The 22404-nt window shown below is 48.7% G+C and overlaps 1 protein-coding gene across 1 annotated transcript in view; it reads right to left on the bottom strand.

Annotated features, from left to right (window-relative positions):
- Window positions 1–16590: 16590 nt before the first annotated feature.
- TIMM44 (translocase of inner mitochondrial membrane 44) overlaps window positions 16591–22404 on the bottom strand; it is a 52368-nt gene continuing 46554 nt past the window's right edge. Inside the window, exon 13 of the mRNA XM_025206625.1 lies at window positions 16591–18400. Coding sequence (XP_025062410.1) covers window positions 18281–18400 — 120 coding nt within the window. The 3' untranslated portion in view covers window positions 16591–18280. The remainder of the gene's footprint in view (window positions 18401–22404) is intronic.

The following is a 22404-nucleotide window of genomic DNA, read 5'->3' as shown; positions in this document are numbered from 1 at the left end:
AAGATTGATTCAGATTCAACATTAGGACAAACTTCCTCACAGTCAGGGTGTCTGGACTGTGGAATAAGCTCCCTCCAGAGGTGGTGCAATCACCTACCCTGGAAATCTTCAAGAGGAGACTGGACTCTGGGGTCACCTGACCCCCCCAGTTAGCTTTCCTGCTTGGTGCAGGGGGCTGGACCCAATGATCTTCAGAGGTCCCTTCCAGCCTTATGATTGATGAATCTATGAATCTTAAGCTCAGCAACAACCAGTAAGCCACTGTTATCAGTGTATATGCTTTGACACACAATGCTGATGATGATTTCAAAGAATAATTTTACTCCAACCTTGACCCTGTTCTGACTAATTCACCCAAAGACGACAAGATCCTTTTCCTCAGTAATTTCAAAGCCAGAATTGGACATGATCTGGAACTCTGGTGTGCCACCATTGGGAAGGAAGGAGGAGGGAAAGCCAATTCCAATGGCATCCTTTTCGTGAGAAAATGTGCAGAGCATTATCTTGTCATTATGAACACCACATTCAGTGACAAGTACAAAACTACCTGGAGACACCCTCACCCTATCTGGCACCTCCTCAACTATGTTATGTCAATTTGTCTGTATATGGATGTCTGTATCACACAAGCCATGTGAGGAACTGATGATTGCTGGACAGATCATCATCTTGTCAAATCCATCATGAACATCTAGATTACTCTGAAGCACCAGAAAACAGCCAAAAGCAATGTGAAGGTTTTTCAACATCACATCTCCTCAAGACCTGAAAGTCTGTAAAAATCTCCAACAGTGTCTTCAAAAAAAAGCTCTCTGCCCTGCCCACAATTGAAGGCAACATTGAGGAGCTATGAAAAGGATTTTAAAACACTGTCCATATGGTCTGTGCTAAATCCCTTGGCTATAACACCAGTTAATACCAAGGCTGGTTCAATGAGAGTGACACCAAGATCCAAGCCTTCCTTGATCAGAAGAGGAGAGTTCCTTCTGCTTGGCAAAATGACACCTCATCTCAGTAGAAGAAGGAGACATATCAGCTCTTCAAAGCCGAAGGATTTAGGACATCAAAATTAGTAGTGGCAAGATAAAGCCAAGATTCAGCTTTACCCTGAAAAACATGATATGCATAGTTTCTTCCAGGCAATGAAAATTATCTATAGTCCAACCTCCCATGATCCTACTTCCCTACAATTGCAGGATGGTTCAGTGCTCCTCAAAGACAAGCTAAATGGAAAGATAATTTCAAGGTGCTCCTGAACCGTGTTTCGATTGTGACAGATGCCACCACTGAGTCCATCCCCCAACACCCAAAAGGGGGTCCCTTGCCAACCCTGCTACCCTAGAAGTAGTCTGGCATGTCATCCAGGAAACCAAGAATTACAAAGCTACTGAATTGGATGGCACACCTGCTAATATTTTCAAGGCTGGTGGCAAGGTACTGGTACTGAGACTCCATGAATTTATTCTTCAGACTTTGAACAATGGGGAAATCCCTGGGGACCTGAGGAATGCCAACATTATGACTATCTTCAAGGAAGGAAATACGTCTGTGTGCAGGAACTATCAAGATATCGACTTCCTTTCCACAGCAGGGAAGATCCTTGCCTCCATCCTTCTGAACAGTCTTCCTTTCATTGAGGTCCTGCTGGAATCTCCGTGTGGTTTCAAACCATTCCATGGGGCGCGCGATCTGATATTTATTGCCAGTCAGGTCCAAGATAAGAGCAGGAACAACATGGGGATCTGCATATGGTCTTTATTCACCTCACTAAGGCATTTGACTCCATCAGTCAGATTTGGATGCCCTGAAAAATATATCAGGGTCCTGAGGCTTCTCCATGACCAGACGACTATGACTGTTCTTTGTACTGGATCAGAGACGCATCCATTTGTCATCCAAACTGAGGTCAAGCAAGAATGTGTCATTGACTCGCTTCTGTTTTCCATTTTTTTTTATCATCATCCTGGTTCTCATTAAGGACCATCTCCCTTCTGGTATCCACACTAAATACTGAATGGATGGAGGGTTCTTCAATCTGGGATGTTTTTGCTCAAAGATAACAATATTCAAAACAACTATTTGTGGCCTTCATCCTTGCACACACTGATGAAAACCTCCAGAACATGCTCGATCACTTTGCAGAAGCCTACCAAACTTTGGGCCTCTCATTCAACATCAAGAAGACTAAAGTGCTGTATCAGCCTGTCCAGCCCATGAATGTGATTCCCCTCTCCTCAAGTTACCATTGAGAGAAAGACCCTGGATGCAGTGGAGCACTTCCCTTACCTTGGTAGCTACCTCTCTCAGAGGACCAAACATTGATGAAGAGATTGAGCACGTGGTCCGGTGCATGTGTATATGTGGATATCTGTATCACACAAGCTATGTGAGGAACTGATGATTGCTGGACAGATCATCATCTTGTCAGATCCATTATGAACATCGAGCTTGCTCTGAAGCACCAAAAAACAGCCAAAAGCAATGGGAAGGTTTTCCAACATCAAATCTCCTCAAAACCTGAAGGTCTGTAAAAAACGCCAAGTGTCTTCAAAAAAAAAGCTCAACTGATTGAGCACATGGTCTGATGCATGCTTCCTTTGGGAAATTGTTTCAGTGTGTTTTTATTGATCACAGTCTCTGAAAAGATACCAAGATCTATATCTACAATGCAGTCATCATCCCCACTCTGCTTTATGGATGTGGAAGTGGATGACCTAACATTGTCATCTCAAGAGCCTGGAGAAGTACCACCAATGATGCCTGCAGAAAATCCTCCGCATCAAATGAGAAGATCGTTGCATGAACACTGGCATCCTTGCTGAAGCCGGTGTTACCAGAACAGAGTCAATGATCCTCAAGCAATAGCTTCACTGGACTAGACATTTTGTGCAGATGCCCAAGTCTCGATTCCCCAAACAAGATCTCTGCTTCCAGCTTAGTTGCAACCTGAGATCTCATGGGGGCCAGAGGAAACACTGCAAGGAGACATAAAAGGACGCGTTACCAGAGAGGCTTAGGGAGCGGCATGAGACGCATGAGTGAAAGCCTGTTGCGCCCCCACACCCCAAAGCCCCCTAGCGACCCCCAACTGCCGCGGAGCCCCCCACCGACCCCCAGCCGGGGATAAGCGGGGCCCGTGGGGGAGGGGCCTAGCCCAGCTCAGCTGCGGGAGGCAGCTAAGTAGGAACTGGGGAGGGTCTCACCCTGCCCTGGCCCCTACTTGGCCCAGCCCCCCAGGGAGCCACGCGACCGGAGCTGCACGAACAGGCTGTGCAAACAGGCGCGTTTGTCTGCCCGATGTGAGAGTTAGCGCGGAGTTCGCACAGGAGGGCGAGCAGGAGGGCCTGAGGCCCTGCCTGTGCACCCCCTTGGGTAGGCAGTCCCAGCTGTAGCCAGCCCACCAGGGGCATGACACAGATGGGCACGTGCTGCACCCCGAGGGGTCTGTGGGCCCCCCCCAGCACCTCAGAGGCCTCCACCCAGACGAAGCCCCTGGCTCTTGGCTGCGGGGGCTGCCTGTCCCTTTTCCAGGCTCTGGGGCCCGGGAGCATGGCCACCTCCCCTTGTGAGGTCTGCTCCCTTTTGGGGTCTTTGACGTGCCGGCGGGAGGAGCTCCAGGCCACAGACCAGAGACTATGTGCCATCAGGGGCTGAGCAGGAGATTGACTCCTACTGCCAGGCCCTTCTTCCCCGGGAAATGGAGGGTCAACCATGGCCTCCCTCCAGGACAAGGGAGGAGTCGGAGACCTCCCTTACTGTCCAGCCCAGGGGTTGGACCAAGGTGGTCAAAGACCCCTAGGCCCGCTGCACCAAGGCCCCTGCCCCGCTAGAGCTATGCAACAAGTACGAAGCTCTTGCAGCCCCAGCAGAGCCTGTTAAGTTGCCGGCTCCCACAGGCAACACGGGCCCTACTGTATCTGCCGCCCCCGCTCTCCCCAAAACAAAACGCAAAATGTTTGTCATGGGAGACTCCATCCTGAGGGGGCCGGAGGGGGCAATCTGCCACCCCGACCCCTGAGCCCGGGAAGTCTGCTGCTTCCCAGGAGCCCGTATCCAAGACATTGTGGAGAAGATCCCTAAACTCCTCCAGCCCACTGACCACTACCCCGTGCTCCTTATCCATGTGGGCACTAATGACACAGCTCAGAGCGCTCCCAGCCGGGTCATGAAGCACCACAGGGATTTGGGAGCGGGGCTTAAGGGGTTGGGGGTGCAGGTGGTGTTTTCCTCAATCCTTCCAGTTTCGGGCTACAGGCTGAGGAGGGAAAGGAGGATCCAGGTAGTAAACCACAGACTGCAGCGCTGGTGTCATCGGGAAGGCTTTGGCTTCCATGATCACAGTCCGCTCTTTGGTGAGAGAGGCAGTGAGCTGCTGGGAAGGGATGGCCTCCACCTCTCTCCACTGGCTCTTCTCAGCCAGACTGGCTGACCTGCTCCACCGGGCTTTAAACTAAGCCCGCTGGGGGACCAGGGGACTACTGCCACTGCTGGCCCACTGAGCAACCCTTGCAAAGCCAGCAGGCCAAGGCACTTAAGGGAGCCTACCCCTGCCCCAGCCCTAAAGCAAACTGTGGGCAAGGCAAGGGCCCCCAAAGGGGACACTTGCATGTCTGTACACCAATGCCAGGAGCTTGGGGAATAAACAGGAGGAACTTGTCCTCCTGCTCAACACACACAATTACAATGTCATAGGGTAACGGAGACCTGGTGGGACTCCACCCATGACTGGACCACGGGTATAGACGGCTATACCCTATACAGGAGGGACTGAGTGGGCAAAAGAGGCAGAGGTGTAGCTTTCTATGTCAAGGAGAGCTATGCGTCCCTACAAGCTGACATTGGCACCCAGGCTGGATGACTGGAGACCCTCTGGGTTAAAATCCGTGGGGAACATGGCACAGGAGATACAATGGTGGGAGTCTACTACAGATCTCCCTCCCCGAATCAAGAGATTGACCAGGTGTTCGCCAGGAAATTGGCTGAGGCTGCATGCTCCCAGTCCATGGTTGTCATGGGAGACTTCAACTACCCAGACATTTCATGGGAAGAGTGCACAGCCAAATCCAAATGGTTGCAAAGCTTCCTCATGTTCGTGGATGAGCTCTATCTGACTCAAGAAGTCTACAGGCCAACAAGAGGCAAAGCGCTGCTTGACCTGGTACTGGCAACCAGGGACGACCTAATCAGTGACCTAACGATTGAAGGCAAGCTGGGTGACAGCGACCATGAGCTGATCACCTTCACCTTCCACCAAAAAGCTGTCAAGTCAGTCAGCAGTACAGAGGTCCTTGACTTCAGGAGCGCTGACTTTGACAAGCTCAGGAGACTTGTCGGTGAGGCCCTAAGAGACCATGACCCCAAAGGGAGGGGAGTCCAGGAAGAATGGTTGCTCTTTAAGGGAACGATCCTAGATGCACAAGCTAAGGCTATTCCATCTCAGAGGAAAGGCAGGAAGAGGGCACAGCAGCCCCCTTGGCTCTTCAGGGAACTAGCGGTCCTCCTGCATCTAAAAAGACAGACCTACAAAGGACGGAGGACGGGATCCACCTCCAAGGAGGAATACTCTGCTCAAGTCCAGACCTGCAGGGAGCGAACCAGGACAGCCAAGGCTGCCACAGAACTCTAACTGGCTACAAGTATCAAGGACAAAAATGTCCTTTTTTAGATATGTGGGGAGTCAGAAGAAAAGAAAGGGCAACATTGGACCCCTGCTAAACCAAAAGGGAGAACTGACAACCGACACCCAGGAAAAAGCCAACTTGCTAAATGGCAGACAAGGTTCCTTGGGTGAATTTGATATCTTTAGATATCAAATTCACCCAAGGAACCTTGTCTGCCTATGTCCTTAGACCAACACGGCTACAACCCAGACCCCTGCAACTTGCTAAATGGGTACTTTGCATTGGTCTTTCACAAGTCCCATGGGACGCCCTGCCCATTATGGGACAGCAACGCCTAAGGGAGGGTGGTTCCTTGCTCTCCATCAATGCTGACCTCATGAAGGAACAGCTTGAGAGGCTGGACACCTTCAAGTCAGCCGGCCCTGACAGTTTGCACCCTAGGGTACTCAAGGAGCTGGCTAGCATCATAGCTCAGCCCCTGGCACAGATCTTCGAGAACTCCTGGCGCTCTGGTGAAGTGCCCAAAGATTGGAAGAAGGCCAATGTGGTGCCTATCTTCAAGAAAGGGAGGAAAATGGATCCAGCAAAATACAGGCCCATCAGCCTGACCTCTGTCCTGGGGAAGGTCTTAGAAAAAATGATCAAAGACGCCATTCTAAACAGACTGGCCGATGGCAACATCCTGAGGGACAGCCAGCACAGGTTTGTTGGGGATAGGTCGTGCTTGACCAATCTCATTTTCTTTTACGAGCAGGTGACCTATCACCTGGACAAGGGGGAAGAGATTGATGTCATATATCTTGACTTTAAAAAAGCCTTGGATCTGGTATCCCATGATCACCTTTTGGCAAAACTGACCAACTGTGGCCTTGGGTCCAGCATGATCCGCTGGCTGGGGAATTGGCTCCGTGGTCAGACCCAGAGGGTGGTGGTTGATGGAAGTCAACCCTGAGGGGTGCATGGCTTGATGTAGCAGGGACCCCTAGCCCCTACTACTTAAGAGGTAGGGAGCCAGCACCAAAGGACTACAATTAAGGAGAAAGCTAGTTTGGAGCCAGGTGCAGGGAGATATGAAGCCAAAGGGATTCACAAGAGGTTAAAGGACAGCAGGGGAGAAAGCAAGGGCTGCATGCCAACTGTTAAACCAGCCTGCCCTCAGTTGTGATGGGTATTGAACTAATTAGGAACCCCTGGCCAAGAAGGGGGCCACATGACTCAACAGGGGTGGAGTCCATCGTGGCCCCTCAACCAGATGGTCAGTCTGGCCCTGGCTCCCACTGGGAACTGAGCTCCTGCTGGCCTGGGCTGCAACAGGAGGAACCCAGGCAAGAGCAAGCAGTTACTGGGTGGAAGTTTGCTGGGACCCTGGGAGACCCGGAAGAGGGGTGTGAGGGATTGGTAGCTGGCAGAGTACTGGGGGACTGGCTGTGGCTAGTTGAGGTGGTAAGGAAGCCACAGGGGTGTCCGAGGGGCACCCAGCATGCAGCCCAGACAGGGTCAGGGACCACAAGGGGCTGGCACAGAGGGTGCAAGCAGCCTCACTTGGGTCACAGGTGCCAGTGGGCTGGGCTAGATGCTGAGTGAAACAGGGCCAAGGGGTCCACTGAGCAAGACTACAGGGAAGGCTGGGACTGAGGAGCCAGGCCAGAGCAGGTGGGCCTAGAAGTCTGCAGCAAGAGCAACCAAGGCCAAGAGACTGTTGGTCAGAACCTGAATTAGGTGGTCCAAGTTGGACCCAAGAGAAGAACTGAGTACACAGAGAGCATACCAGCCTCTGAGGGCAACCTCCCAGCATTATCTTTAACACCAAGGCAAGAAAGCAGGGTGAGACCCTGACAGGCTGGAGTGGGAGCCGGGCAGGACTAAGGTGGCCACCAGGAGCCATCACAGTCACTAGGGTTGTGCAAAATTTTGCCGCCCATTTTGTTTCAATGCCGTTTTGAGCCGTTTCAACCTCAAAACAGCAAAGTCGAAACGGAACAGGCAGGCTCGAAACAGGGTCGCAGGGCAGGTCGAAACGTTTCGAAAAATTCAAAATGTTTCGAGTTTCGACCGGGAAGCTGGGCTTACCTTCAACGGCTTGGCTTCCCTGCAGGGGAAGAGAAAGTAAAGTAAGGGAAGGGAGAGAGGGGGAGGATGGGGGGAAGGAGTGCTCTCATTATTGACATGTGTAGCTGGGCAGTGACTGTCACCCTGCCCTGAGGTCCCTTCCAACCCCAGTGCTCTGAGGGAGGGACAGAAAACTGCATGGCCTAGGCAGAACCAAATCAACTCAGACAAACACCTCAACTTGCCCTGCAGCTGACAGGATGGGGACGTTTCTCACTTGGAATCCAGAGTAGAAAGCCAGGAAAGAGGAGAGCATTGGGGAAGGCTCTGGAAGCAGCATGACAGGTTGCAGAGGCACATAGCAGAACATATATTGGTACTGTTTCCTCATTTTAATAAAGGTTCTTATTCGGTGTTAGAGTTGATAATGCATACTACATTTATGATACGGAAACCATTACAGAGGCCTGGGAAACAGAGACAGGAACCAGAGATAGTCAGAAAACGGCATTTTTCTCCCCTCCCTCTCCCCTCCCTTCCAAATTAGAAAGAAACAAATTATTCCTTTGCATGCTTCTCCCACAATTTAGAAATTTTCAATTTTTTCAAGAAAAACTGAGTGTTTTTATATCAACATTTTCTATTAGACACTTGGAAAATTACAACACACATGAATATATTATCTGGACACATTTTTAAAGGTCATTTTTCATGGTAAGGTATCAAATAGCAACAGCGGTATCTAGGTCTGTGCTGTGCCTCAAGTCAGCAAGGTGAAACTGCACTCCATGCTGCTATCTGGTGTCCACAGGAAGAACGCGAGGGAATATTTATGCAACAGGCTATTCAGTGCACTCAGGCCAGTGTGCTGAGAAGAGAAGTGGGAGAGCTCCTGTAAAGGACAAAGCAAAATTCACTACTTCTTTCTTAATTCTTAGCTTACGGGATCATAAAATCTTCCGAAACTCAGCAAATAGCACCTGATACTTCACATATGTTATTTTAAATGCTTTTCATGCAGCAGAAGGAAAAATCAAGCCCCTTTGACACTAGACCAGAGGGATGTATGCTTGGAGCTAGCCCAGAAGTTCCCCGCACGCCGGGGACTTTGGCTTCCCTTCAGATCATTCTGACACGTACCTGCCTAAAGCCAGGTGATCTGGGACGATGGGCAGTTTGATGGGCTTCCTTCCCAATGGGGGGCTTGCCTTTCATTTTAACTGTGGTCACTCTTGGGTAGGACAGTGCCACCCCCTCCCCAACCCCTGGCTTGCAAGACCCTCAAGGTGCAGGAAATATCACTTTTCACCAATGTGTTGCTTTAGATTGACGGGGGAAGCAAAATCTTCCCAGCATTGTTTGTCCACAGGCTAGAGAAGGCTACAGACCACTGAGGTAGGAGCTGCAATATTTCTTCCTAGAGTCCTTTCCTGGACAACATTGGCCAACTACTCCTGTGGAGCTTTGGGCCTTGTTGTTTGAGAGAGCCTGGCAGACATGGGCGACTGGTGCCACCTTAGTCCAGGAACAAGTATAGTGCAGGTACTATACAGTTGGTCCAATGAAAGATATTGCCCATAAAAATCTTTGCCCCTCACGTTTTCATGCATCACAGCTACATCACAACCCAGTGCTTCCCTACCTTTTCTTCACACATGTCCATGTGCCCCATCCTGTATCTGTTTCAGCTGAAGGCAAGCCAGCCCTGGGAGCCTGACAATGATCTGCCCCCTTCCTTACTATGCAAAGTCCTTGGCTCAGCAAAAAGTCCTTGGCTCCTCAATTTGGGCCAGGCACCAGAGTATTCCCATCATGATCTATTGAATGAGCCATGCGGGTGAGTCTGTGACAAAGGAGCAGTAATGACTGTGCTTTGCTGTACCCACCTTTGTGTTTCCTCCATGCTACTCCTAGTGCAGGAGTGGAGCTGCCTGTAGAAATTCTCATGGCCATTTCTTCAATTGTCTCCCTAAAATACTCTCTTCTGCCATGGAGGTATTACAGCACTGCCATGCATGGAGAACCATGGCTATTTCTTAGTCTGGAGATAGAATCATAAAATCATAAATTAGGGTTGGGAGGGACCTCAGGAGGTCACATCTAGTCCAACCTCCTGCCCAAAGCAGGACCAGCCCCAACTAGATCATCCCCAGAGTGACTAGTGCATTGGTGTTCTTGGGGGGGCACGTGCTCCCCCATGCACCTCCCACATATCGCCACTGCTGGCAGATATTCATGGGAAACCAAAGCTTTAGTGCACATATGCAGTTCAGATTCCCCAACTACCTACGAACTTAAGATTTTCTAAACAAAAAAGGCTCCGAATCAGCAGCTAAGCCACGAAGGAGACACAGCAGCTTGATCACTGCCTTAACTAGAGAGTCACTTTTGTTTTGCATTCTGGGAATAATACTCCTTGTTTCAGAGTTTCCTTCAACTCTTAGGCTGCTACGCTAAAATGAGGCCCTGCTGTCCTCTCTGCACTGGGGTGTCTACCCGGGGAAGTGGGGGAACAAGCTGTGCCATGTGCTGCAGAACCTCTCACCAGCTTTCCACACCCTGCATCTTGCCACTTGTTAAAGGCTCTCTATTAGTTGTCATCCTTTCATGCCAAACTGTGTAGTGCCTCTATTCCCAGGTTGTATATAACAAACTTTAGTCGTGGCCCCAATTCCTGAAGTTTACACTGTTTGATACCCCATTCTCTTCACACAGTTTGGCATCCCAGCTCTGGAAATCCTCTATCCATGGTTGAGAGACATTTACATTGTTAAATCAACCTTCCCAGACACCCGAGCAAGAACACTCTCCTGTGCACATCTGTTACCTATGTGTTAGTATCACCAGGTGACCTTAAAGAAGGATCAGGAAGGACTCCATCACCACAGACACTGTGTACACGTGTGATCAAGACAGCTCTTACTCCCAAATCCTTCCAACATAAGACAGAAAGTACCAAGCTATGGCAGACATGGGAAGCACATGTAATAGTGAAACTCTTCTGATCTGAGGACAGACTAAGGGAACCTGGTTAATTAAGCCAACAGAAGAGGAGACTGAGAGGGGACTTAATAGCAGCCTTCAACTAACTGAAAGGGGGGCTCGAAAGAGGATGGAGCTGGACTGTTCTCAGTGGGGGCAGACGACAGAACAAGGAGCAATGGGCTCAAGTTGCAGCAAGGGAAGTTTAGGTTAGATATTAGGAAGAATTTTCTCACTAGGAGGGTAATAAAACACTGGAACAGGTTACCCAGAGAGGTGGTGGAAGCTCCATCCTTGGGGGTTTTCAAAACCCGGCTAGACAAAGCTTTGGCTGGGATGATCTAGTTGGGGATGTTCCTGCTTTGAGCAGGAGGTTGGACTAGATGTGACCTCCTGAGGTCCCTCCCAACTCTAATTTATGATTTTATGATTCTATCTCCAGACTAAGAAATAGCCATGGTTCTCCATGCATGGCAGTGCTGTAATACCTCCATGGCAGAAGAGAGTATTTTAGGGAGACAATTGAAGAAATGGCCATGAGAATTTCTACAGGCAGCTCCACTCCTGCACTAGGAGTAGCATGGAGGAAACACAAAGGTGGGTACAGCAAAGCACAGTCATTACTGCTCCTTTGTCACAGACTCACCCGCATGGCTCATTCAATAGATCATGATGGGAATACTCTGGTGCCTGGCCCAAATTGAGGAGCCAAGGACTTTTTGCTGAGCCAAGGACTTTGCATAGTAAGGAAGGGGGCAGATCATTGTCAGGCTCCCAGGGCTGGCTTGCCTTCAGCTGAAACAGATACAGGATGGGGCACATGGACAGTGTCCAGGAACAAGTATAGTGCAGGTACTATACAGTTGGTCCAATGAAAGATATTGCCCATAAAAATCTTTGCCCCTCACGTTTTCATGCATCACAGCTACATCACAACCCAGTGCTTCCCTACCTTTTCTTCAGCATGACCCCATTTCCTGCCCCTCATTCCCAACCCACAGCCCCCAGCTCCCACAGATGCTCCTCATTCCTCTCCCACAGCCCCCTGGCCCTGCCGCTGCCACTCACTCCCCACCCATAGCGCTGCTGATGCCCCTTACTCACAACCTGCAGCCCCCTCTCCTTCCCAGCCCTGCCAGGGCTACAGGGCCAGGGCCAGGGCCCAGCTCCCTGCTAGGGCTGGGTGAAATTTCACCAACTGTTTTGTTTCAACGTTGTTGCAATTCATTTCGAGCTCGAAACAGCAACATCGAAATGAAACAAAGGGCTTCAAAACAGTCTCAAAACAAAACAAGGGCAGTCGAAACATTTTGAAACTTTCCAAACGTTTCAATTTTTGAAGCTGAAGCTGGGCTTGCCTGCAGGGAAACAGAAAGTACGGAGAGGGAGGGGGAAAGGACTGCTGTGACATTGACTGTGACTGTTTGGCTGCCGGAGGTGCTGCTGATGCTACTGTGCCGCTTACTAAGTTATTACCTGTTGTTATTTGAAGTGGTGGACTGGACTGAGGCCGTAGGGGAGGTGGAGACCACATTGGGGCACACTACCGTGTTGTGTAGAGGCCCGAGCTCCAGTAAGTGCACACCTTAACACACACACAGTGTCACCCATGTTATGAGTTTTGCCTGCCAGCAGCCTGAGGTGCAGTTTCCCAAAAACCCCTGTCACTATCTCCTTGAAAGCTGGCAGGCTCCTTGGCCTGAGCAGGCCCTAGCATGCCTGCCATTTTCACCCCACTGCGCCTTAACACGCACACAGTCACGTCACAAGTTTTGCTTGTCAGCAGCTTGAGGTGCAGGTTCCCAGAAACCCCTGCACCTATCTCCTTGAAACTTGGCAGGCTTTGTGGCCTCAGCAGGGGCTACCACCCCTGCCGTTTTCACCCCCCTGTGCCTTCACATTTACAAGTGACATGAGTTTTGCTTTCAGGACTTTGTGGTGCAGTTTCCCAGAAACCCCTATACCTATCTCCTTGAACCTTGGCAGGCGTCATACCCACAGAAGGGTCTACTATCCTTGCTGTTTTCATTCAAATCTGCCAAAAAATGATAAAGTTATAGGCAGTTTCGTGCTTCCCCATTATAGCCTATGGGCAAAACGTCGAAACAGCATCGAAACAGCAAAACAGTTTAGATTAAATGAAATGGAACAGTGGTTTCAAAATTAAATGAAACTTGAAATGAAACACTGTCCCGGTGAAACAGTGAAATGGAAGTTGAAACAAAAACGGTGCTGTTTCGCACAGCTCTACTCCCTGCCCTCCCCCAGCAGCACCCAAGCCCCGGCTGCCACCCACGGGAGGCAGCAACAGCCGGAGCAGAGCACAGATCCTGGCTCGTACCCCTCTCCCCCACAGGCAGCAGGGCAGGTTGGGGGAGCCACTGCTGAGAGCCCCATGCCAGCTGAGCCACCATGCTGAGGCACTCCTTGCCTGCATGGAGTTGTGCCCCCCGCTGCTGCCAGGTGGACAAGGGGCACCTCACATTGGCAGCACGGGGCTTCCAGCAGCACCACTGAGCCTCCCTGCCCCACTGCCAGAGACCTCAGGGGAGGGCAGGGAGCCCTGAGCCCGCAGCAGACAGCCCACAGTGGAGAGTCCACATCCATCCCCAACCCGTGCACAAATCTGGGGGGCACAGGCCCCCCACACCTCCCTCCCCGGGAGTGCACAATTCTATTTTTTATCATTGCGACCCCAAGGTTGGGAACCACTGTCATAACCCCAAAACTTGGACATGCTACTTATTCAGAGAGGGTGAAAAGCAGGTGGAACCAGCTGCAGGTGTGGCCCAAAGCCTGGGCATGGTCACGGCATGAGGCACTGAGAGCATCCAGACTGACTGCTCACAGGCTTAGCAGATTGCATCCATACAATCATAGAAAAGCAGGGCTGGAAGGGACCTCTGGAGGATTGTTCTTCCACCAGGAGCAATGGTTATAAACTCCTTATTTGACCTCAGCAATCTGTCCTGCCCAGAAAAGGGGGGGCTGATCTCACGAGGTCCCTTCTTCTGTGAATCCTCATTCAAACCATCCCATGCCAATCGTTGTCTAACCTATTACTAAAACTACACGATCAACCTTGTCACACAACTACAGAGCACATACCCTCCTAACTGGCCACAGGTAAAGTAGGGGGACAACAGCAGTCACGCTTCCCACTAAAGGAAGACAAAAGCCCCCACAATCCATACCAATATGACCATGGGGTAAAATTTGTTCCTGACCCCAAATGTGGTAGTTTGTCTGATCCTGAGCAGAGGGACAAGACACGCTAATCATAAACCTCTAGGTTTTAATTCTAGTCGGTACACTGGCACACCTGGGTCAAAATCCCCAGTCTTGGCTGCAGGTAACACCCACTGCTTATGAGGAAGGCAAACCTCAAAAGCATATAAAAAACCTATAGCATAACACAGGCATATATACTAGATCATCCTGGACCAATGCTTACACAACCTCTTCTTGAACACCTGCAGTGATCGAAATTCCAGTTTCCCCAGGCAGTCTATTCGTCTGCCTCGCTGCTCTCACAGTGGGCATCAGAAAACACTTCTTCAACCTAAACCTGCTTTGCTGCAACTTTGAGCCATTGATCCCTGTTCTGCGCTCCACAGCGAGAGAAAATGTGTTCTCCCTCTTCTTTATGGCAGCTCTTCAGATATTTGGAGACTGCTGTTATGTACTACCTTAAGCACCTTTTCTGCAAGCTTTTCCTTCAACCTCTCCTCATATGTCTTCCCTTCCAAGCCCTTTATCATTTTGTCACCTGCACATGGACCTTCTCCACAGCTTTTTAAAAATTTGGAGCCAAAAACTGTGCGCAAGGCTCTAGATGTGGCCTAATTAGTGCCAAATACAGAGGCAAACATCACCTCTTATATCTAGTGCTTCTATTGGTGCAGCCCAAAACCACGTTCGCCTTTTGTGCAGCTGCATTATGCTGCAGGCTCATATCAAGCCTGTGATCTACCAAGACTTCTACATCCTTCTACATGGTACTGCCATCCAACCATGTGTCACCCATTTTGCATATGTTTTTGATTATTCTTCCCAGGGGGTAACACCACGCATGCCAGCATTAAACTTCATCCTGTTGGCTCCAGTCCAGCTTTTCAAGCTGCCAAATTCCTTCTGAATTGCACTCCTGTTCTCCCAGGTTTTTGCAGTCCTTCCCAGTTTTGCACCATCTGCAAATTTGCTCCAGGTGCTCTTTATGCCAGCATCCAAATTGTAAATAAATACATTGAATAGCACTGGGTCCAGGATGAACCTGTGGGACTCCACTCAAAACCCAGCCATTCTGATATGGATCCATTTATAATTACCCTTTGCTTGTGGTTATTTGTCAACCCACCTTGTGATCATTTTGTCTAATCCACATTTCACCAATTTGCTTATGAGAAGGTCACATGGGGCTTTCTCAAAAGCCTTGCTGAAATTTAGATACATTATATCCACTGCATTCCCTTTTTGGGCAAGAACACTGGCAAGCCTCCAGATTTCTCCTGGTTCGCACTGCACCCTTATCATCATACTTTCCATTGTAAACACTATGAGGATATGTGGTAGAAGCCACGGACCTACTACCATGCCCCCAGTTTGGGATCCACTGGTCCAGACTGCAGACTCAGTTGCTTGCCCAGGCCTTCAGCTGACAGGATAAGGTGAGCATAAGCCCGGAAGTTTTCGGTTTGATGATTATTCATTGCTGGCATCTCATTCTCAAATAACTGTCTTCTTGTTATCAGCTACATAGACAAAAGCATCTTCTAACAGCAGGGAAAGCAAATCACTGGATAACTCCTTGTGAGTCAGGGCAACGGAGAGGCATGCTCCCCTAGGAGGAAATATAAATACCACCACCAAAAACGCCACAGAAAGGGCACCCCATCTCCAAGCCCTTGCTTGATGGGCAGCTCACTCCCACAGCAGGAGTCTTTCCAACAGTTCAGTGGTCAGACCAAGCAGGGAATTTAGGGTTAGTTTGCATAGAGCCTAGCCTGTTTTTGACAGACAGATCCCCAAGCCAACTTCACTCACAGCAGACTTGTTAGCTGTCCTTTTGGTGTTGTTTTAATTAATTGCATTGGCTACAAGCCATTTTATATGCTCAGTTTCTGCAATTACAAGTCCAAGCAGGGCTTGGCCAAGTAACCCACATGCTGTTATGTACCTAAGGAGCATACATGCACACCCACTGCAAGTGTTCAGATGTGGCGTCCAATGGCTACAAAAATAAGAACATCTACTTTGCCTCTCACCTGGGAGGAAGCTTGTTTGTCTAGCACCATGCTGAGGCCTTGGGTATTTTTTGTTTGGTTTTTTTTTTTGGGTTGGGGGGGGTGTTAATCTCCAATTCAGACACTGAATTTAGTTTTGCCAACTAAATGGCATGAAACCAACATAAGAGTGAACAGTTGCTACAACCCAGCTCAAGTTGGGTCACTGCAGCTGCCTGAGGGAAGTGGAAATAATTATTTTAAAAACTTAAGTTTAGTGCCTTTCATATTGGGGTATTTTAAAAAATAATGTTGACTAGTGTTTGCCAGAAATACCTCAGAGAAAGCAAAGGATGGAAGGTATTAAAGGTATGCTCTGTGCAGAACAGGGTCCTGTGGTCTCCTGCATGGACTGCTGATTGTCCAAATTCAGTTTCTCAGGAAATGAGGGAAGTTGATTCTGATTTTTGGGGAGCTCTGACTTACTGCATAGCCACAGCAGTGTAGCACTGACTTTACTGTAGTAACATCTCAAACACGCAATGTCAGTGCCACATTCATTTCAAGGTGGTTCTGGTTGTTTAAAGACTCAGTCTCTGTGCAAAGGGCATACGTTATTAGCTTGCTGATGAAAAAAAATCCTTCCAGTAACCTATTTCAATGAACAAGCCCCAAGCCAAACATCTACCCTCCCGTGCTGGAGCTGGTCAAACACAGGGACTCACCATTCCATCACTGTGTTCTGCATTGTGGAATTTATTTGTTCAGAGTTCAGGCACCAGTACATAAATTAATGACATTCAATTAAAAAAAGCTAAAATTATTCCACTGGTGACAGCACCCAGGGTGGAACTGGCTGAACAGAGAGCGTGTACAAGGGCTGTGAAGCCCACACATCCCCTTGCCCTGAGAGTGAGAGAGCCTAGCCTGGTAGCCAGCCAGAGAGGGTTTGTACAACCCTGGTGAGGAGCTCAGTGGGTGCCACTGCACTTACTTTATGCAGCAGCACTCAGAACTGAGACAGCTGCTCCAGAAATAATACTGGCCATTGAGCTAGATATTTAATTCCATTTAGACTGACTAAAAAAGTGATCTGGACATCTGCAGGAGGAAGAACCAACAATTACTTAATTACAGAGCAAAAACTGCTCTTTCCCCTTGTTGTGTATTCACTGACAAGTTGAAAACCCACAGCTCAGTCCTTTCATTTTCCAGTTTAAGACAGTTGTTCTCTTCCCATACACAGTTATGCTTTTGCAAGAATTTCCAAACTTCTAAAAGAGGCAGCTGAACACATGAAAACAACCTCTCAAAAGGAACCTTTATTAGCCCAGGAGAACCAGTCAGCTTGGGGTGTGCCAGCAACTCTGCAGCTGCCCCCCATGCTCTGGTAGGATGCCAGGTGCTCCCTTTTACTGCAGCATAAATCTCTACTTGGATCAGGAGAATGCTCCCTTAATAAGTCCAGAGTAGGTCATCTCTCCTTCGGTCAGCTGAAGGGGACAGTGATGTACCAAATTTTTGCACTTTGTTGCTAAATCCACAGCAGATGCCAGCTTTTTCTGCCCGTTCCTCTTACTTCTGGCCAGTGTTCCAAAGCTCTGCCCATGTCTCCAGTGCAGCTAGAGCTCCCCGCAGGTAACTGCTGCTGTCCACTTGCATGCTATTCAGATAGATGTGTTCAGCACCAAATGTCACGTGACCTCCAGAGAATTTTTGTGGATGTAATGAATAGAAACACTGCAACTATCAAGGCTCTTCCTGCCAAGCTGTGGGATCCACATGTATTGGAGGGGAAATGTATAACATCACTGGAAACCAGGCTCACTGCTGCTGGCAGGGCTGGATACTGGCTTGGCTGGTTTAGTAAAGTGCACGACCCTGCAGCAACAGAAGGCTTATTGGTGCAACCTAGTAAAAGAAGTGTATATCAGCTGGCACTGGTAAATCCCTGAAAGCGCTACAAGAGCCTGTCAGGGAGCTTGGGAGGCTCTCTTTGTTTCTGTAGATGCAGACTCTGCAAACTATACCTTCTTTCCCACTGCTAACATCCAACACCTACCGTCACCGAAATCAGGAAGCACTAGGGAACACCAGAAAGAAAGATTAGCCTCCCCCAGCTGAAATTAAAAAAAGGAAGCAACAGCAGCTGCTAGTGTCTTATATCATTCATGGTTATATGTATGGTACACATTCTTATAGTGTAATGGCTACAGCCATGTCAGACCCAGGCAGTTCACAACAGGAATCAGTAAAATGGTGTCACACCTAATAGCCTCCTCTTCTGAAAAGGAACCAATCTAGGCTATTTCACGCAGTTCCCTCATTATGGTGTAGATTGGTACGAGTTCAGAGATGGCATTTTCGTGAGGCAGAGGTATAGGAAGCAGTTGGATGGAATTCTTCTCAGAGGATCTGTTCTGTGCTAGATGATGAAATGTCCAACAACCTCCAGGCAGCATATGGGTTGAGCTCATCCTGGTCTCTGCAGAGCGCCCACACATACAGCATCCGCAGCACTTTGTCCTGAAACATAAATTCACTTGTCAGAACTGAAACTACACATCACAGGCAACATAACAGAGTAGGTGGGCTAGGTGGCCAGCTATACACTGATTTTCTTTATAAATCCTGCTCTAGTCTTAACCTTTTCCTTGCTCTGGCTGTGGACAGATGCCACAGTAAACAGCTTAAAGGGGAGGAGACAAAAAACAGAGAGGTGTGCATTAAATAAAGCTAACATAACAGTTCCATCTGTCTGCTCCTAGAACAGTATAGTACAGCTAAAATTTCAGCTATAATTTTAAACCTGTTTCATTCAGGTTTAGTGTTACAGTGGTTTAGCTTCCACCTAGGAAACAAAAGAACAGGCAGTTAACAGTAAATCATCTGTAAAGCGCTATATTTTTAAAGCCCTTGTTGACACCATCTGTTTAGTGTTTTGAATATAAAGGGTCCTGCACCAATGGTTACCAGGCTGCAATCCGTTCATACAGATGATGGGAACAGCCAGTTACATTAGACATGACATAAATGTGCAAAGGAAATGAACGTTCATGCTTTACAGCTTAAGTGAGTCACTAAGGCTGCTTACAGACATAAAAAAAAATGGCGCTTTCTTTTTAAGTCAGCGCACCCCTGCGCCGAGCCCAGCGCATGCTCAGAAGAGGCATCACATTAGTTTTACTTGGCTCGCCCAATGTCTGTATAGATCGCACACTTCAGCAGGGCTTTTTTGGCACTTTTACCTAATAGCTGATTGAATCAGCTATTAGATAAAAGCATCAAAAAGCCCCACTGAAGTGTGCGATCTATACAGATGCTGCAGAGCCGGGTCGAATTAACGAGCTGCTTCTTCTGCTAAAGCGTGGTTTTTTTGTTCACATCTTCAGCAGCTTAACTGTCTGGGTTTAGGAGAGATCTCCCCCAAAGCAGTTTAACGTATAATCACCCATGACAGGGCTTTTCACAACTTCCTGTGGAGCAGTAAGCATGGTAAGAAACAGTCCTATTTGTTATACGTTGGAGGGAGGGAGGCCGCTAAATGTATAACCACAAAAGTTTTGGGACAAAGGATGATAAAACAGGAACAGGAGTGCTGATCAAAAGGTTAATAACTATGGTATTCAGGCAGGACCACAAGCAGAGAACTCCAGCTGGTGTCCACAGCCCTTGAATGCATCTAACAAGCCTGTGGGGCCGCCCGGTGAGACTGCCTGGAGACATGCACAGGAGAGGGAAAGGAAGACGGCTCCACAGTTGTGCAGGCTCCCACCGAATACAGACAGGAGACCAGGCCAACTCTGATTCAATACAACATCTGCTAGGTTCACTTACACTGCAGAGACAGTCTAAAAGTGACAATATAGAAAAGAACTAACCCTGTTTACTCAGATGAAGAAAAAAGACAGGAAATGCATCTGACTGGCTCCGGAAAGAAACTCCCATACTTATGGCTGAACAGACAAAATTGAGATATGGCACCAGTCGTAGGCTGAATCAGACAATCTCAAACCCGTTTCAAGAACAGATGGGACATAACAGACTTGGTATTCACTACTCAGCACAACCAGCAAACAACTTAGCTTCTCTTCTAAATATTAACATAATTTGTCCTTAAACATCCAGGACCCATCTGACCATGGAAAGCACATTGTTTGCTTGGATATGTACTAGTTATACTCACTTATTCCAAGGCAAATTAGAGACAATTTATAACCAATTAAAAATAAATGCTTTTACTTGAAGTACAAACATTCAAGCATGTGCGGTCTGAAAATGGACATACAGGTAGGGATCCAAACAATTTTCTTTGCCCTGCAGCGATGCCATGTCATCATGATTAGTGCACTGTAGTACTTGTAGTCTCAAATCAAATACGATTTGTAAGGAGTTCAGTTTAAGCTGGGACCACAAATACTAAAATACATGAAACAACATTAACTCCATCCTAATATTCTATTTTTTTATCTGGGAATGTAACTGTAAGTCATTTATAGCAGCAGAATAATTTAGCTGAGAACAGCTTCTGTCAACACCCCCCCACAGTGAAGGCAGGCTCAACAATCCCAACTAAGATCAACAGCTTGAGTTATGACAAGCCAAAAAATGAGATCCTGATTTTCTGAATTCATTTCCAGAGAAATTCTATCCTGGCAAATTTTAAGTGAACTGGATTAATTCCAGTGAAGAAAAGGGCTCTTGGTGGGGACTGAGCTCAGAGCAGAAAGTCAGCTTCAGTGTCGACCACAGACAGGCTAACCTCTCCTTCTGAAAAAGGAAATGTAATCAAGAGATCAGATAGTTTGTGTTGGCTGATCTCCCAGATGTGTACTTAGGTAATTTGTTTTTAATCTAATCTAATGTGTGAATGCTTGTCGATTATAATATAGGCGTGGAAATATGAGGGGGAGGCTCTGTATTACAGCAGTCAGAAGAATCTGCTTTAGTTGGTTACCAAAGTGCTGTGCATCATAAACCCACGTTCTCTTGAGCAGCGTTTCAAAGACAACCTGCTTAGCGTCTGCCCGGACACACTGTGGGGCTGCAAAATTTGAGCCGCGCAGAGATGCAAGCTCTACGGCACTGGGCTGGGAAGGGGGAAGTACTTTCTCACAACCAGCTTAACACCAGTGCCTAGAAGAGCAGTTGATATCCTAATGAAAGTTTCCAAAGGGTGACACCTAAACATTACAGTTAGAAGCTGGCCTTTGTTCATATATATGCCCAGGGGTTGATCCGGTGGTTGGGGAGGGAGCTGGGATTCTTGATCCACTCAAGGTTTAAAAGAAACTGTTCGGCATGGACCGATGGCCTGACGGAGTTCACTGATTTCATGGCTCATTATTATCAACTTGATTTCTGCTAATGTCTTCCTCCCATAGGTGTTAACGCACCTTGATTTTCCACCAATCAAGCTAGCCTCTCTCCTTCCATTATCCTGGTAATGTTTCTCTGCTCACATGCCCTATGGTGTGCAGCCCAATAAAGGACTGCCACTACCTAGGACCCTGTATTGGGTGGCTTTGTTCCCGGGGGATTCAAATCAACACAAAGTCAGACACAAGGAGGGGAGGGCACGCCCAGCTGTGTGATGGCTTTGGTGCAGAGGTCAGAGGCAGGAGGGAGTTGCAAAGGCAAGGCAAGGCAAAGGGGTAAGTTCCCGCAGTGACCCTTACCTAGGTTATTCACTGCAGCTGATGATGGGGGCTGTGGGAGGTGGAGTCAGCAGTGCATCAAGGGCAGAATAAAACTGGGCATGGGTGGATCCAGAGGGACTGGTCTCTCCAGGTAGGGGTGCTGCAGTCAGCTGAAGCAAATCCGCCCCTGGCCCCAACAGTTTGCTTCTGTATGTTGACAGTGGGGGACAGTGGAGACCAGCTCTGGGTATGCTGTGGGGAATGGAGGCAGTGGAGGCAAGGAAGGGCAGTTACAGACCTGTTCCCACTCCCCACCACCATGGCTGGGGGCTATGAGGGGCAGGAGACCTGCTTGGGAGGGAGTTTGAGGGGAAGGAGCTGCTCGGGGGTGAATGGAGGGTGACAGCCCCAGGGAGCTTTAGGATGGGGGAGGTGTTGGGTGAGGAGGTGCCAAGGCATTAGGTTAGGGGAAATGAGGGAGGTTGGGAGCAAGGATTGTGGGTGAGAAGTGGCCCATGGGGTGTGAGAGACTGCAGGAAGGTTTGGGTGCTCAGAGGAGGTGAGAGGCTGTAGGGCTGGGGGTGATGGGGATGGTCTGTGCAGGGTGCAGTGGGTTCATGGGGGAAGGGTTGGACCCAATGGGATGTGGAGGGATGGAGTCTGGGTTTGAGTCATGATGGTGTGGGGGCTCAGTGTGGGGATATGTGTGATAACAGGGGGCATTTGAGGTGGCAGGGGCAATGCATGACGGGTAATTTGGGGCTATGGCAGAGTGTCTAAGGGATCCATGTGTTGGGATGAAGGGAGCAGTTCTCTCTGTGGCCAGGCTGGGGTAGCGTAACAGCCATACTCCTCTGGCATCAAGTGCTTGCCCTACCCCAGAGCTGGCCG

The sequence above is a fragment of the Alligator sinensis genome, unplaced genomic scaffold (genome assembly GCF_000455745.1).
Source record: "Alligator sinensis unplaced genomic scaffold, ASM45574v1 scaffold103_2, whole genome shotgun sequence".
In the NCBI taxonomy this organism is placed as follows: Eukaryota; Metazoa; Chordata; order Crocodylia; family Alligatoridae; genus Alligator; species Alligator sinensis.
This window is presented reverse-complemented; position numbering and strand designations above follow the sequence as displayed.